This window comes from Pocillopora verrucosa, chromosome 1 (assembly GCF_036669915.1).
Source record: "Pocillopora verrucosa isolate sample1 chromosome 1, ASM3666991v2, whole genome shotgun sequence".
Taxonomy (NCBI): Eukaryota; Metazoa; Cnidaria; class Anthozoa; order Scleractinia; family Pocilloporidae; genus Pocillopora; species Pocillopora verrucosa.
The window spans coordinates 3,112,474-3,130,030 of record NC_089312.1 but is presented as its reverse complement, the minus strand read 5'-3'; the positions used below and the strand labels follow the sequence as shown (position 1 = coordinate 3,130,030).

The 17,557-nt window shown below is 36.6% G+C and overlaps 1 protein-coding gene across 3 annotated transcripts in view; it reads right to left on the bottom strand.

Annotated features, from left to right (window-relative positions):
• Positions 1-212: 212 nt before the first annotated feature.
• The window catches only part of LOC136279497 (titin homolog), a 33,736-nt gene continuing 16,391 nt past the window's right edge, over positions 213-17,557 (bottom strand). For 2 of the 3 annotated variants that reach the window (XM_066163401.1, XM_066163404.1), the window contains exons 13-20: positions 17,059-17,134; positions 16,062-16,147; positions 15,189-15,264; positions 14,192-14,277; positions 11,753-11,881; positions 4,074-4,151; positions 1,862-1,930; positions 213-1,413 (exon numbers count right to left, since the gene is read on the bottom strand). In XM_066163401.1, coding sequence (XP_066019498.1) covers positions 1,142-1,413; positions 1,862-1,930; positions 4,074-4,151; positions 11,753-11,881; positions 14,192-14,277; positions 15,189-15,264; positions 16,062-16,147; positions 17,059-17,134 — 872 coding nt within the window. In that variant the 3' untranslated portion in view covers positions 213-1,141. Of the gene's footprint in view, positions 1,414-1,861; positions 1,931-4,073; positions 4,152-9,673; positions 10,932-11,326; positions 11,882-14,191; positions 14,278-15,188; positions 15,265-16,061; positions 16,148-17,058; positions 17,135-17,557 lie in introns of those variants that run through there. The other variant, XR_010716913.1, reaches the window with a different exon arrangement.

Genomic DNA, 17,557 nt, shown 5'->3' with positions numbered 1-17,557 from the left:
TTATAACAAATAAATAAAAAGCTGCTGTTTTATGAGTTTTAGTCGACTAAGTCAGTCCCGCGCTCTCACAGTAGTGAAAATTGTTGGAAAACTGACTGCCTTCAGCAGGCTCACTCGAAGAAATTTCTTGGGAAATCTAACAATTAAGTTACCCTCAAGGATGCATGAGTTTCTGCTTAATGCTGAATAACAAAAACATTGCTTGATGAGAGTTTCAATACATTAAACGTATTTTATTACGGGTAATTTTAATTTACATTTTACAATGCTGGGCATCTAGGAACAGTAATTTAACTGACCACCAAATTCATATTTTAAAAGGTTTGCGTTATTACTAACTTCTTATTTACCTAGATTTATACAAATAATCCTACCTAACCTTACATAGCTTTAACGGACGAAATTTATAACTTGATATGAAGAAAAATGACTGCCGTCCTTACCAAATATTTCTGTAACACATTTTTTTTGGAGGGGGGGGGGAATTCTCCACTAGCACACTAACAACGGGGTGTAAAAAAACATACCATTTCTTGATTGTTTCGTAAAGTACAATATGTACAACATGTAATAATGACCTGAAATATAATCTAAAATAATTACATCTATTTTTGTTAAAATCAACCAGAAACCTTTTCATACCAATTAACTTGTTTACTATTACTGACAATTTAAATTTAGTAGTGCTCAGCATGAAAGAGAGACAAAAACGCAGGTCTAAAAAAAATTAAAAAGTGAAGTAGAAAAAAGATTAAAATTTCACAGAAACCTACCAACTAGACAATACCCCAAGAATAAAAAAATCAGCAAATTGCCCTTTCTGTTTCAGTGTGTTCTTTAAAAATAATCGCTTTCTGTATGCTGAGGGATCAATTTGAATAGCTAAAATTCTACTTCGAGATTCGACCACGAAACAACACTATTGCTGACTATACTTAGTTTGCTGTTGCATTACTCTGACTCTTGAGCAGCTGTTTTGGTTGTGAAGATAACTGTCATAAGTTTGCACATACTTTTTAAACCTTTCCATGAAAGCGACATGTGTAACCCAAAGATCAAGAAAAACAGAGCATATACTAAAGCTGCTCATTCCCCAGGATATCAGAGTTAAAAGACAAGAAAAGCACTGTTGTGTCAACCGTCAATCATAACAGTACTTTTGTGATAAGTTTTTACGTGCTAAAAGTTCGTGCTCTAAGGCACCACTTAAAACTCGGTAGGTCGCAGAGGAACCATTTTTCTGGATCCAGTATTTAAGCATCTCGAAGCCTTTGTCAGAAAGGCTTTTATATCCGTCATCAATTAATTCCAGTTCTTCTGATACTTTTAAGCATTCTCCCAGAATTCTCCACTTGTTACCAATATCTCTACCCAATCTCATTAACTCTTCCCAAGTTGGTTTGCCCTGTTTAACTATAAAAATGAGTCAAAATCATTTTTCTGACAATCTAGTCTCCAAATCTCTGGTAAAGTCTAGCTTCAACGACAAAAATTTAATCACTCTATTTGCCCAATATAACAAATGAAATCAACCGACTTTATGGCCTATCTACTCACGAGATCTCATTGGCTGCTGTAAGAACCAAGTTTTCTATCAGGGATAATATTCAATCACACAAGCCAGTAACAAATGAAATATAACAAATATAACAAATGAAATCAACCGACTTTATGGCCTATCTACTCACGAGATCTCATTGGCTGCTGTAAGAACCAAGTTTTCTATCAGGGATAATATTCAATCACACAAGCCAGTAAGTCAAGGTATTTTTACTTCCTTGGTATTCAACAGAGTAGCCGTAATTTGACTAATTTTGTTCAAAAAGTTTTCCTTTCCCTTAATAACTGTTCAGTTACTTACCCTTCTTTTTGCTGTCTCTTGGTTTACTAGCCTTCCCTTTTTCATTGTTGACTGTTTGTGCACGTGTACCTGGATTTTAAATTCAGAAGTGTCAGAAAGAGCAGAGTAAGTAGACAATAATATAACATTAAAAACCTCTAAAGTTAGTGATCATTATGAGAGCAGAAAAAAAACAAACGAACCTAATACACTACTCTCATCTATCAACTATCAACAATTGTAAGTAGGAACTATCCGTGAAATGAAGTTTCTTATTCAACAAAACAATATGAGGGAACCTGGACAGCGGTCGTCACTGAAGTAAAGCAAACAAGAATCTGCAAAAGCACTAAAGAGATGCAGGTAACTGTGATTATAAAGATCTGTGACATTTTGGGCAAAACTAGTGCATGTTATTAAAAAGCTCTTTGGTGTGTCTGTTTGAAACAATTTGAATATGTGCGATTACTGAACCAAGTCAGTTGGTGTTCCATCTTAAAACTACAATTACTTCCTCATACACCCACATGCAATGAATAAAGAAAATAACTTATATAGATCAATTACATTAAAGTATTACAGCATTGAATGACCATAATTTTTAAAAAAAGGAACTAGCCTTTGCCAGGCTCTCGGTCAGTGCAAGGGGAAAGTAAGCATCTAAATAACGGCCTACAGTGCTCTCTTTTTGTCTCCTCCTTTACCGGAGAAACATTATGGGAATGATATGGCAAAACATGGGCCATAAATGACCCATACCTGGGAATGGTATGGGAAGGTTGGGTGAAGATATGGAACTGACATGGGGCTCAATTTTGCCACATTTTACTGTTTGGAAAATATATGGGAAGAGAAGCTAATGCTATCCATTGTATGGGAAAGCTATGGGAATATAATTTCCATATATATCTCATAGCAGCAACACATTTGCTTTCTCTACGTCTTCTTTTGAAAATAGTAAGAGGTTTTAGGTATCAATGAGTAAGCTCTGTTTTGAAGAAAACCTTAAACACAGAAATAAGAGGTAACCTCTCTTAATATCTTTTGCCTTTTTGAGCAACTAGATTGACCACTGGTACATTTTGACCTCAGGACTAAGCATTATATTTCCTCCCCCCATTCCATAAGCATGCAGGCACCACTGGGTACGTCCTTAAAACAAAAGCTGTGCCTTAGAATTCCCATAGTTTGTGGGGAGATGCATTGATCATATGGTATTGCTATGGGACTGCAATCAGAAGTGAGCTTGATCACATGACTACTCCATAGCGGATTAAACGTGAACCTCAAAAATTGAGGTTGTTAAGTATTCATATATTCAGGCTATTGTTCTTTCTCATTACTTATTCATTCCGATGAGTTTGCCGACATGCCGGCATGCTTCCGAAGATCGTGAAGAGCGCAACTTCTTTGATGTAGGTGAGATATTTTTCTTTTGTTAAAAGATGAAATAAACTCTCCCGGGAATCTGCTTGATTGATGTCTAATAATTGCTACGCATTCCGGCGTGTTGGGCAACATGTCAAAGACATCAACCTCGGATCAAACCCAAGCACTTATCAGGTTACATGTCATTTCAAGTAGAAGTAAACATTGCATGCGCCGCGCGCCCCCAAACGGAGCTCGCGTATTTTAACATAGTACGGTATTTGCGATGTGAAGTTAAGAGAACAAGCGGTATAAATATACCATATAGATTTTAAACAGGGTTCTTAAATCATTGAGAACTTGCTTTGTTGCTTTCTAAGATATTTTTATCCAGTGGAAAAAATAAAAGTACGAGTAATGAGTATAATAAATTAATAAATCAACGAATGATATGGAAACATTCCCATATCAGATGGTAGTATGCGTGGATGATATGGGAAATATGGAACTGTACCAAATACATAGCATTTCCATACAGAAGGGTGAAGGATCATATGGTATTGGTATGGGGCTGATCCATATCATTCCTATACCAATTACTATGGAAAATCTATGGAACTGTGCCAAATATATAGCAATCTTAAAGACAATAGAATCAAAACTGAATGAAGACAGTGGCGTATATGGTTTTGATATGGAAGCAATAGCCCATAATAAATCCATATACAACCCATATATGGGCCATATTTAATGCCATACCATTTCCATACTTGGACCCTATATGGCCCATATCACCAGGTTTGGTAAGCGAACTGACCATCTGAGCCTGAGACAAGCCATAAAAGAATGTATCAAAAACTGTTACCTTTTTCATTCTTCTCCTCTCTGTTTGTTTTACTGGAATCTCTAGCTTTCTCCTTTTTGGGGGTGGTTTTCTTGGAAACTTGAACAGATAAGGTTCACAAGAATTCAGTGCTTACAATGTCTCACACACTTAAAAAAGAATACTAAATTGATACAACTCACTGATGGTCTTATAAGGCTCACTGTGTTTGAGAATAGTCCATTTCACAGTTGTTTGAGGGTAAAAGCTAGGTTAACTTTGTCACAAAAGAGACAAGTAACCCGGCAAGGTTAGCATAATAAAATATTACTGAGAAAGGCAAGTTCTCAAGTCCATCCTTGTTGTTTGGCATCTAATAGTGCAAATGAAAAATTTATCATTCAAAGTACTTTAAAATTATATTTGAAGTCAATTCTAAAATAAAATTTAGAAATTAGCACTATGCATTAACGAGCCAAAAAAACACGACAATCTTCTTATGGAGTCCTGGTACCACAGGCAAGATAACTAACTTCTGCCATTGTACAACTCACGTACCACTTGATCTTTGAAAGCTTTTGACAGCATATATCAGAGCCCTAAGAGCATATCTTTGACATGGGTCTTGGTGTATTGAGACCAGGAAGCTATGCGTACTTGTAGCACAAACATGCACTTCGCCTTACACCAGTTTGTTCCCCTTCTATCTTCAAGCTAAATTTCCAAACTGGTGAAGTTTTGGTCTTCAGCTCCTACGAACTATTACAGACTGTAACTCACTCTTAATAAACAGCTGATTCATGCTTTGGAGTGAGTTACAAATTAAAGTTAATTAAAAAAATTCAGGTAAAATTTGGTAGACAAATTATACAGATCTGGTGCCACAGTTTAGCTTTTTCATTAGTTTTCATCACATGTCAGTCTCTAAATCTAAAATGGACTTAAAGCCAGTAGTAACAACCTTTGGTCTTAAAGCATTCTGTATTAACTTCAATAACATTTTAAACTCAGAAATCTAGAATGAAATTTACGCCAAAACTCTCCCAAATTTCTAAAATATTAAAGCAAAATAAATTGGCATTGATTTGTTGCCTTATGCCTTTGAGTGTAGTTAAAGAATGTTTGTGATGCATTCTCAAACAAAGTGATTGTGATGACATGTCTTTGCAAGCAACAATTGTTCACTATATACATGTAAATATATGCAGTTCTACCTTTTTGTTTGGCTTTTACAGGTTTCTTCTTTAAAAAACCAAAGTCCTTCCTATCTTGAAATTATGTCATTTCGGTCGATTCGGACGCATTTGAAGAAAATTTTTCCATTACCCTCGATGTAATGCGGCCACGCCTTTTTTTGTGTGTGTTTTTTTGTTTTTGTTTTTTGTTTTTTGTAAAATATGCATTAATACCGTGTTCCAAGGAATGTGGTTTTTTTTCTCGCCACATCTGAATCCTAGAAACTCTAGAATCCTTAATCTTTGCATTTAATTTCACGGCCTTGTGCTTGTGAACAAACAGCACTTGAGCGCATGCTTGAAACATGCGGTATGTACTTAGGAAGTTTCCCTCTCATTTCCTCACCTGATGTAATATTTTACTTCTTAATAAGGAAATCTAAAACAGTCCTTATTGATTAAGTAGACTTTGGGATGATTTGGAAGTAATGGAAGCCGTCAAAATGACGAACGCGTCGCGCTTGTTTTTTCTATAAATTCGATCGCATATGTTCCTAAGGATCAAAATTGTAGACCTTATGTTTCGGATGAACTTAAATGCTAATATTTTCGTCGGCTTCTAACGGATTCGATCGAGTTTGGTATCAAAATTTAGCTTGTCATTTGAGCATTTTGTTAATGTCAAAGTTGACATGCTCCAGTGCACTTGTCGCAAACAATACGATTAGGAAATTCATTGACTGGTACTATCGCGCGGCAGATCACAGCGCTCGCCAACTGTTTCGGACGCAGAAAAAAATTCATATCTCGACAACGTTTCAACAAAAACACCAAAAAACGAAAAAAAATTGAAAATCAACTTATGAGCATTGTATTTTGAGGTTAAATTGTTCTGTAACTCAGGAATTATGACTCGCAAAATGAATTTAAAATTATCTGTCTCTCCTTGGCTTTAAAGCGTGACGCAACAAGTGGTGAACACTTTCGTTGATTTTAAGAAAGATTTAGCTCAAATTTTCAGTTGTGTGACAACAACACCGTAAAGACACATCATGTCAATCGCTCAGATTTTTTAAAGAAAACTTGGCTTTCTAGACAAGATATTTAGTAAAAAGCAATTCTTTCTATTTGCAACAAAGTTTATAAGGATCTCAAGGTGAATAAAGCGAAGTAAACACCACCAATGACTCTAACAGCTTCAGACGCGAACGAGATAACTCGTTCGCGTCTTAAGCTGTTATAGTCATTGGTGATGTTCGCCAATGTTCACCAATGTTTAAGCTTCTGTTTGATGTTCACCAATGTTCACCAGTGTTTTTTTTACTAAATATCGTTTACTTTTCTGTATGTTTAACTTCTAATAAGTTGTATTGGATTGAGGACCAACTCGCCGACGTCTCTACTCGATTTTATACGTCGGCGAGTTGGCGTCGGCGAGTTGGACCGTCGGCGGGTTGACCGTAATTCTCTGAGAGGTCATGAAATGTTGCCTGTCCTTGGTCAATCCAAGCTGAAAGCATTCGAAATGCTTTATCTGTTACTGCAGGGAAGTGAATATTGTCATACTGGATCGCTTGCAATTCGACAATTGGGACCTTCAGCTTTACCCCCAGAGGCTTCCAGAAAGGGGTAATCTCTTGAGATAAGTCTACCAACATATCATGTGATGTCTCATTGCAATTCCTGTTATCTCCTTGGTCAATCTCGACCTTTTTGAGAGGGGGACCAACTATTTTCCAACAGACAGGCAAGATTTTCATGAACCAGTTAAAATCTCAAAAGCATTCAAAACCAAGCTGCTATATATATCACTTTCAAGGAAAAAAAGGGAAACAGAAAAACTTAGTTCAGCCAATTTAAACTGATTAATGAATGTCTTGATTCTAGTTTTCCTTTTAGATCCTAGTTTTCCCCAACTAGTACTGACCATACCACTTATGTCTTTGAGAGAATAGTACTATGTGGCAATTGTAAAGCTTGTACTTCAATAAGGATTGTGCTGTGCAAAATTGTTTATCTCTCTTTTAAAGAATGTTACAGCTGGCTAGTGCCATGCCAGACACAACCAGCAAACACAAGATAACTGTTGGCCAAATATGCCAATTGCCGAGGCAACCAAAACAGTTGCAACTTAAAGCCCTGGGCCCAGTTGTTCAAAGGCCGATTAGCTCTAACCCAGGGTTAAATTTTAATCCAGCTTTCTTTATTTCTTTGTTCAAAAGTCTTTTGGGGAAAATTTTCACTATTCTTTTTAGAACATCCAATGATCAAATTGCAAGCAAAAAGATTTGAACTGAATTTTCTCTTAAAGTTTTCAGACCTGAAATCAAATTTCACCCTAACCCTGGGTTACCTTAACCCAGCTTTGAACAACCAGGGCCTGCTTGGTAAAAACCACAACTAATTCCTCTAGAGTAATGTCCCCACAGGTGAATTTAAATCATGATCATAGAACTTGAAGATTTAGATTTAAACTGATTTATGAATTTCTTGATCCTGGTTTCCTTTTTTTTAAAAAATTCATCATCACATCAGTGATTAAGGGTTGGTGCCAATGCCCAGGGAAGTCACATTTTTCCTAATTAAATTCTGATTGGCCTTTTTGATTTTCTTCTGATTGACAAACCTATGCAAGTAAGGTTATTTACAATGTTTGGAACCACATTTTTCATATTGGTCCTGAGATGAGCCCTTTTGGAGGAGACAAGTCAATTTTATAACTATACAAATAGATATCCACACACACATTCCTCATATTATCAGGTATGATATGTTGAATCAAACTGATCTGAGTTGATTTTTGTTATGAAAGCTTGTGGTGTGTAAAACTAATTGTGAGTCAGTAACAATTCATCAGAAAAAAACTATTTTGGGAGAGAGATTGAAGGTTCTTCAAGTGTGCAAAGAAATTTTACATGATCGATCCTTAATATATCATGCCATTGGATAGTTACATACAGCTCATGTAGTATTTATAAGTTTTTTGAAAATCAATCAACTTAAAATGTAATTTCCCTTTTGTCCTTACCCTTAAACTTCCTTGTCTCACTAGTGCTGGATACCCCAGACGTTCCAGGTTCTTCAACACCTTTTGCTGTTTTTATTCTTACAAAACATTTTTGTGAGAGTTCCAATACTTATGGATCATCCACACACTCCACAAATATTTGGCATGTGGACAAGACAGAGGTAGTTGCTGTTCCCTTCGAGAAAATACACCTTTTAAATGATTTCTTCAATTTGCTTTATTTGAAACCCTGATCTGAAAATATTTTTACAACAAGACTTGTTAGTAGTGAGAAGTACAAACCGAGTTTCTTTTCATAACTTAATTTCTTAAATGTCCCAATCACTGGACCTCCAAAAAAATATTACTTCTTTATATTTTGGTGCAAAATACAAGTCCTTCTTTACATAAAAATGAAAAGTGCAAGTCACAGTTCAATAATAACAGCTCTAAAGTTTACCTGTTGTTGTTCTCTGAGTCAGCGATCAACAAAATTGTTCTATACCTTTTAGGTCTGGTATAAAATTTTACTAGTAGAATAAAATGACAACCTTGTATCTTCGTTCTCTCCACCCCTTTCCAAGCTCGGTAACGCTTCGGACTGTGCATAACCATTTGTAGACCAGAATTCCAATGCACCTTTGTAATCGCATATAGTTGCTTCTGTCTCTCGTGCAAATGTTCTCCGTTATGAGACGCAATTGACTCTGTTGGCACCACTGCTAGTTCAGTGGAAAGACCGACTGAGGAATCGAGATGGCTAGCTGTGTTAGAACGTGTTGCTGAACGCTTGTTACGGTCAAGCCTTGTTGATTTGGGTACTGGTACACTGGGATCATCCAAGTATCTCTTATACTTCCTAATGTGATTGGCTTGTGTTGTTTCTCACCTTTGCCGTGAACATAACTCGAGTAGGTTTCGAGTCTTTCTTTCCTCGACAACTTTCGGCCACAAATCGTGCATCCTTTTTCGATTCTTGTCGATTATTTCTACATAGAGTGAATTCGCATCATTATTTATATCATCGTCAAAACATGGATGCAAGGTACCACCATCCAAGAGAAAAGAACCGGTCAGACGAGACAAAATAAATTTTGCGCGCTTCTCTTGAGACTGCAATCGGTCAAGCCAGCGGATTCTCTTTCTTAAAAAATGCACGTGATCAAGCCCGTGATCGGAAACAAAGAAATCTCCATTTGGTGCTCGTCTTTGAATGTCCTTTTCATCGGTTAATACCTCTTGCTTTAAGTTGTTTCTTCTCTCAACTGTTTTGCTTAATATAACACTTCTAAAGATGGGTTTTATTGTGGTTCAATGGGAAAACGAGAACAGCGTGGGTGTTGTAAAGGAAAAGAAAGTCGTTGGCGCCGTGGAATTAAAAGAAGGGACAATTAACAGTTGACATATCGACTGGTTCAAACAACGATCGAGTGGCCATTTATAAAGCTAGGATTTTTAAAAGTTTGTGGTGAGTACAAATTGCCATATTCGTTAAGTGATCAAAATCTTACCAAAGAATAGAAATAACGGCTTGAATTAAGCTTACCTAACGCTCAGCGCAACTGAAACTCGAATAATTCTGAGAATCGAATTGGTCACTTGCATGCTGCAGTTTCCTAGGCTTACACTTTACAATGAAATAAATCTATGAGTAAGGTTTCAATATTACTTTAGTCACATTTGGGAACATTCTGACCTTGCTTTGCTTTGAAAAATTCGACTAAAGAGAGAGCAGAATTTCAATTAGTACCTTCTTTGTCAAATTTTTGATAACATGAATTATTGAGGTTTTGTCTTTCTTCTATTCTTTGATACACAACAGCCAATTTTTTTAAACGTTGAGCCATATTACACTGTAGATAGTCTGCATAAATGATGAAGAAAAAGTAATATGCTGAGTTGTGCTGTTATTCTTTAAAAATGTTCGGTTAAGAAATTTGTTAATGAAACAAGTCAAACATTGGTCGGATTCTAGGTTTAATCCCGCCCGGGATGTGCTTTCCTAGGTGGGATGCTATTAGGAATTTAAGGCGGAATCCCAACTTCAATTGGCGGGATCCCATGTGGGATCCCATGTGGGATGTTCCATAATCCCAGGTGGGATCCCATGTGCAATCCCGTGTAGGATCCCGGGTGGGATCCCATGTGGGATCCCATGCGGGATGTTTCATAATCCCAGGTGGAATCCCACCTGAAAAAGACGGGATCCCACCTGAGACACACCTGGGATCCCTGGTGGGATTGGCGGGATCCCACCTTATATTTTTACCTGGGAAATTTCTATTTTTAAATATAAGTGACTCTTCCAGTGACAGTAACTCAGCCTCCCGCAATACTTGGTTCAGTAATTAAATGAACAAAGGTTAAAATTCGAAGGTAGCAAATAAATATAGAGATCTGCAGAACATTCTGAAATTGTAATCTGGAAGACAGCATGAACAACGCACTTGAATAATTCCTACGAAAAGCCTTCGGGTCACGCCACAGATGTTAGTTTGGCAGAGTTCTGAATGAAAATGTTCGATGGCGGTAATTGGCAACAACAACAATATTTTAATTTTATTTTCGGAGTGGTAGCACAATTTTTAGTTTGATAGAGCTATTGATATTTCCACTCAAGTGAGAGCGCAGAATTTCTCGTCTGTAAAAGCCGAAGTTGTTGCACACTGGAGCTTGTAATAATGTCGACCAACAAGCGGCGTGTGACTTTACTGTTTCCTAAAGTAAACGATAATGATGACAAACGATCAAATTATAGACTGAGTGTAAACGTGAAATTTTCCATTCCTACAATAAATCTCGAGACTTTTTAACATTTCCTAGTTTTCTTGATCACTGATTATCTTGTATAAAAGTGACCGCCTAGAGCCAGAATTGTGTGACAGTTGTGGTTGAGAGAAGCTTGTCACAGTCGCAGATTTTAAAAAGCATCCAAGAAAAAATACAATAGTGCCTAAAGACTTTTTTGATGGTTTTCAGAGATTAAATGACGAATTCTAATGGGAAATAAAAATTAGTGTTGTAGTTTTCTGGTAAGAGGAGATATTTCACCTCAAAGACGTCAAATATTTGGATGAATCGAAAAGTCTAGAAACACACAATCACTTATTTACCTCTGTTGATTGACAAGCTCTCAATCAAAGTTTTTGTGAGATGGCATGTAGCACGACTACCTAGTGCTCTTGTGGAAACGCTCCTAAAAGTAACTATACAAATACATATCCACACACACATTCCTCATATTATCAGGTATAATATGTTGAATCAAACTGATTGCTGTTGATTTATGTTGTGACAGCTAGTGGGGGGCATAACTGATGGTGAGTCAGCAATCAGACTGATTGCTGTTGATTTATGTTGTGACAGCTAGTGGGGGGCATAACTGATGGTGAGTCAGTAACAGTTCATCACAAAAAATATTGTGGGAGAGAGATTGAAGGTTCTTCAAGTCTGTCAAGAAATTTACATGATTGATCCTTAAAATATCATGCTGTTGGATAATCAATCAACTTAGAAGGTAATTTTATTTTTGTCCTTACCCTTTAACTTCCCTGTCTCACTAGTGTTGGATACCTCAGAAGTTCCAGGTTCTCCAATAGGATCAAGTTTAGGTTTTTTGGCAGCTGAGCCACTTTTCTTCTCTTGCTTAACTTCAGTGGAACCAGAAGCTAGTATGTAAGTAAGAGAGATGAAAAGGTCATGGTAAAAATATGATATTTCATTTTTGTGCTTGCATTTCCTCCTGCTCACTAGTTTGTCTAAAGAACTAGAGTCTAAGAAGGTTAGCCTACAGAACAGGCATAATTTGTTGCATTTTTCAGGCAAATGAAGATAAGTGCTAGGCGAGTGCAAGTCATACACAGGGTAGGAGTGCAAATAATTACACCTCCCCTTGACTTTATGCTCGCCTCATACTTGCCTCAATTCTACTGAAAAAGGCAGAAGAATTTACACCTGTTCTTCGGGCTAAAATATGGATCCTGGTATTGCAAGCTTAGACAATAAGTGGTTCACTTTGATCTACTGAACTACAATTTACCCAATAACTGCCATTAGCGAAAAACAGCAGGCTCTTCTAGTCAGCAGCAATGTGTTTTCTCTTACACTTAAGTGGTGGCCTAAGTTATTTGTATTCTTCATTAGCATGATTACCATCAATATAATGATTTGTAAAAATTAACTAACTATTTTGGGAGAGAGATTGAAGGTTCTTAAAGTCTGTAAAGAAATTTTACATCAAGAAATTTACATCATGCCATTGGATAGATACGTAGAGTGCTGAGCCAAGTGCCCCCATTGGCATGACTTCAGGGGAACTAGAAGCTAGTATGTAAGTAAGAGAGATGAAAGGTTATGGTAAAAACATAATCTCTAATTTTTGTGCTTGCATTTCCTCCCTCCCTAAAGAACCAAAGTTAAAGAGATTTAGCCAGCAGAACAGGCACAATTTGTTGCGTTTTGCAGGCACATGGAGATAAGTTCTAGGCATGTTTAATATTAGCGAAACACATGTTGTACAATGTTGTAAAAAGGGGTAGGTCCCCGACGTACCAACTGTCGAAATACAGTTGCACGGAACAGCTATGGGGTCGCCGGTCTCCGTTGTTGTCGCAGAAATTGTGATGCAAAACATCGAGGAACGCGCCCTTGCAACTTGCCGACAAACCATACCGCTTTGGTTACGCTACGTTGACGACACATTTACCGCCGTACACAAAGACGAAATTGACGCTTTTCACAATCACCTTAACGAACAAAACACCGACATTTAGTTTACCAGGGAGATCGAAGAAGACGGCAAGCTTCCTTTTCTCGACTGTTTGGTAGGCCGAAACAACAACGAACTACGAACAACAATATACAGAAAACCGACGCATACCGACAGACTTCTTGACGAAGCATCCTACAACCCGACTTCCCACAAAGCTACGACTATCAAGACATTGATAAGACGAGCGCAACTTGTTTGCAACACACCGGACAGTTTATCTGACGAAAACAAGTACCTTGACCGTGTTTTTGACAAAAGCAACTACAACACTGACTTCATTAGACGAAACACTCACAGGGTGACCGACACTACAGAAACTAACAGGGACTCCACATCTATCACGACTACAGCTGCTATACCCTACATCAAAGGCACTTCTGAGGCTATCGCGCGGATCCTTACAACCTTACAACATTCGCGTAGCTCACAGGCCTATTACTACTTTACGACATTTGCTGACCAACGTTAAAGACAAAGACGAACCCAACAACAGACAGTGAGACTGGTAGAAACCTTAACACGCGACTAACTGAACACAAACGAGCAACTAGAAATGACGATGTAAACAATCACATTTCTGAACATCACCGACAAACTTATCACAGAATCGACTGGGACTCTGCTAAATGCTTAACCTACAGTACAAACTATTTTCAACGACTGACTCTGGAAAGCTGGTTCTCTAACTTAGAACAGACGCCTCTCAACAGATGTCAGACTTTATAACATCATCGACTGACAACTACTCTTCACTTGACCCTGAAGATGACTACCGCACAGATAGTCGAAACGTCAGTCACCAACAACAGTTCTTTTCAGAACTACACTCACCCGGACGATCACACTACACGAACTACCAAAAAGGATATCGATAAAAGAATGTAACTCAAGGTTAAAATAATCACCAAATTCTTACAATTAAAAACCAACTGGAATTTTGGTAATTAAATGAATGAAGGTTAAAATTTGTTAGGTTTGAGAGGCAAAATTTGGGCATGAGAGGCTAATTCGTAGGTACACGTATTCTAAACAATTCCAATTTATGTGTTCACCTTTACAAAACAAAAATCCAAGGCTACATACGGACTAGCAAGTCAGTTTGTACTTTCTCTGAACTTGGAAGCTATAAGATCATGCAGTAGCATATGTTTTTTTATATATTGCATTCTATAAATGTCTGTAAACATTCACAGATCACGTGTCTCACCAGCTCTGTGATGCCACATTTGTTCTGCTTTCTTAATTTCTCCAGCAAATGAAGTTTCCCCACTCCCTTGAATTGCATCTTCATCCCTGAAAATACAACAAGCAACAAACCTTATAGAAAACAATGTTCTCAAAAAATGTAGCTCCTACCTATTAAATAAGTATTTTTTTCTTTTTGCTAACACTGAAGGTCAATGCATTGAGATGATAGGTAAATGTCAACAGTAACAAATAAAATAAAATAGCACAGCTTGAAAGAACTCTTAAAGTAAACTGAATCTTGCATAAGAATATGGAATTTTAAACAAAAAACATACACATAAAGTGAATTATTAATCTCCCATTTTGATCCTGAGCAATTTGTATTTTTGCAAGAGACTAGTAGCTTGAGAACTCTATAGTCACCTATAACTTCTTGGATTTTCATTGGAAGCTCAAATCAACAATGTTATCTTAACCAACAGTGGGAGCTAGCTAGTCATTATGGAAGAGCAAAATTTTCTTGCTAAAGGTCCTTAGCATATATAGAAGAATTAATAGAGAACCCAACAATGCATTTGAATTGCAGAGTAAAGGCATTAATGCAGATAAAACAATCTTCACACTGTTGCAAACGGTACAAAATCCTAACCATTGGATCCCTACAAGTGACTTAATCTAGCATCTAATTTCTCCTTACAATGTCACCCCTGAACCACACATTAAAGTCATAAGAATAAAGGAAATGATCACCAACTTATTAAAGAAGCTCTTGATCGTTAAACAAATTCTCCTTGTCTCTACTTTAGGAAATGTGCAGAGAACAGTATGGAGAATATATGCACATTGATTTCAGGGTGTACTGAATAACAGCACAAGGTTAAACAGGTATAAAAAGAGTAGTTAATGTGACTGCCTGCCAAAATGATTGCCTGTTGAGGTATGAAGGAAAGGCCTGGCCAGTTACCTGACTTGCAGACCACTACATGTCAGTTATCAAAAAAAAACAACTCATTTACCACATTTCAGACTGAGCCAAATTGTCAGGTTCCTTCCCCCACTCTTGCTTGACTTCAGCGGCACAAGAAGTTAAGCCTAAGTCATTTGTATACTCCATTAGCATGATAACCATCAGTATAATAATTTGTTATAATCATTATGTTGACTTTTGTTTAATACTTTATGGTCCAAACTTAATTTTTTTATAAAACTACTGACATCTTTTAGTTCATTGTACATACTATTACAATTAAAAGAAACATGCCTGTTTCAGGTTGATGCAACCTTACTATACCAGTAACAACCCAATTGCTTCTGAGATAAATATGTTTAAATATTAACAGAGCTTTTAACATTAAGAAGGTGTTGAAGCACTATACTGTTCATGAATAATTCTCTTTTGACAACTTATTTCACAATTACAACAACTTGAACGTTTTCTCCTTTAATTCCCAGGAAAAAAAATTAGCAAATGAAAAGTCTCTGGTGCCATCTTCATGCTTTTGAGAGGAAGACTGAATGTCTTCTTTAGTTGGGTTGTCTTTCCCTTTTCAGGGTAAGAATTGCTCATACAAATTTCTATTTTTAAATATAAGTGACTCTTATGAAACCACTCACAATACTTGGTTTGTAAATGAATGAAGGTTAAAATTTGTTAGGTTTGAGAGGCAAAATTTGGGCATGAGAGGCTAATTCGTAGGTACACGTATTCTAAACAATTCCAATTTATGTGTTCACCTTTACAAAACAAAAATCCAAGGCTACATACGGACTAGCAAGTCAGTTTGTACTTTCTCTGAACTTGGAAGCTATAAGATCATGCAGTAGCATATGTTTTTTTATATATTGCATTCTATAAATGTCTGTAAACATTCACAGATCACGTGTCTCACCAGCTCTGTGATGCCACATTTGTTCTGCTTTCTTAATTTCTCCAGCAAATGAAGTTTCCCCACTCCCTTTACTTGCATCTTTATCCCTGAAAATACAACAAGCAACAAACCTTATAGAAAACAATGTTCTCAAAAAATGTAGCTCCTACCTATTAAATAAGTATTTTTTTCTTTTTGCTAACACTGAAGGTCAATGCATTGAGATGATAGGTAAATGTCAACAGTAACAAATAAAATAAAATAGCACAGCTTGAAAGAACTCTTAAAGTAAACTGAATCTTGCATAAGAATATGGAATTTTAAACAAAAAACATACACATAAAGTGAATTATTAATCTCCCATTTTGATCCTGAGCAATTTGTATTTTTGCAAGAGACTAGTAGCTTGAGAACTCTATAGTCACCTATAACTTCTTGGATTTTCATTGGAAGCTCAAATCAACAATGTTATCTTAACCAACAGTGGGAGCTAGCTAGTCATTATGGAAGAGCAAAATTTTCTTGCTAAAGGTCCTTAGCATATATAGAAGAATTAATAGAGAACCCAACAATGCATTTGAATTGCAGAGTAAAGGCATTAATGCAGATAAAACAATCTTCACACTGTTGCAAACGGTACAAAATCCTAACCATTGGATCCCTACAAGTGACTTAATCTAGCATCTAATTTCTCCTTACAATGTCACCCCTGAACCACACATTAAAGTCATAAGAATAAAGGAAATGATCACCAACTTATTAAAGAAGCTCTTGATCGTTAAACAAATTCTCCTTGTCTCTACTTTAGGAAATGTGCAGAGAACAGTATGGAGAATATATGCACATTGATTTCAGGGTGTACTGAATAACAGCACAAGGTTAAACAGGTATAAAAAGAGTAGTTAATGTGACTGCCTGCCAAAATGATTGCCTGTTGAGGTATGAAGGAAAGGCCTGGCCAGTTACCTGACTTGCAGACCACTACATGTCAGTTATCAAAAAAAAACAACTCATTTACCACATTTCAGACTGAGCCAAATTGTGAGGTTCCTTCCCCCACTCTTGCTTGACTTCAGCGGCACAAGAAGTTAAGCCTAAGTCATTTGTATACTCCATTAGCATGATAACCATCAGTATAATAATTTGTTATAATCATTATGTTGACTTTTGTTTAATACTTTATGGTCCAAACTTAATTTTTTTATAAAACTACTGACATCTTTTAGTTCATTGTATATACTATTACAATTAAAAGAAACATGCCAGTTTCAGGTTGATGCAGCCTTACTATACCAGTAACAACCCAATTGCTTCTGTGATAAATATGTTTAAATATTAACAGAGCTGTTAACATTAAGAAGGTGTTGAAGCACTATACTGTTCAAGAATAATTCTCTTTTGACAACTTATTTCACAATTACAACGACTTGAACGTTTTCTCCTTTAATTCCCAGGAAAAAAAATTAGCAAATGTAAAGTCTCTGGTGCCATCTTCATGCTTTTGAGAGGAAGACTGA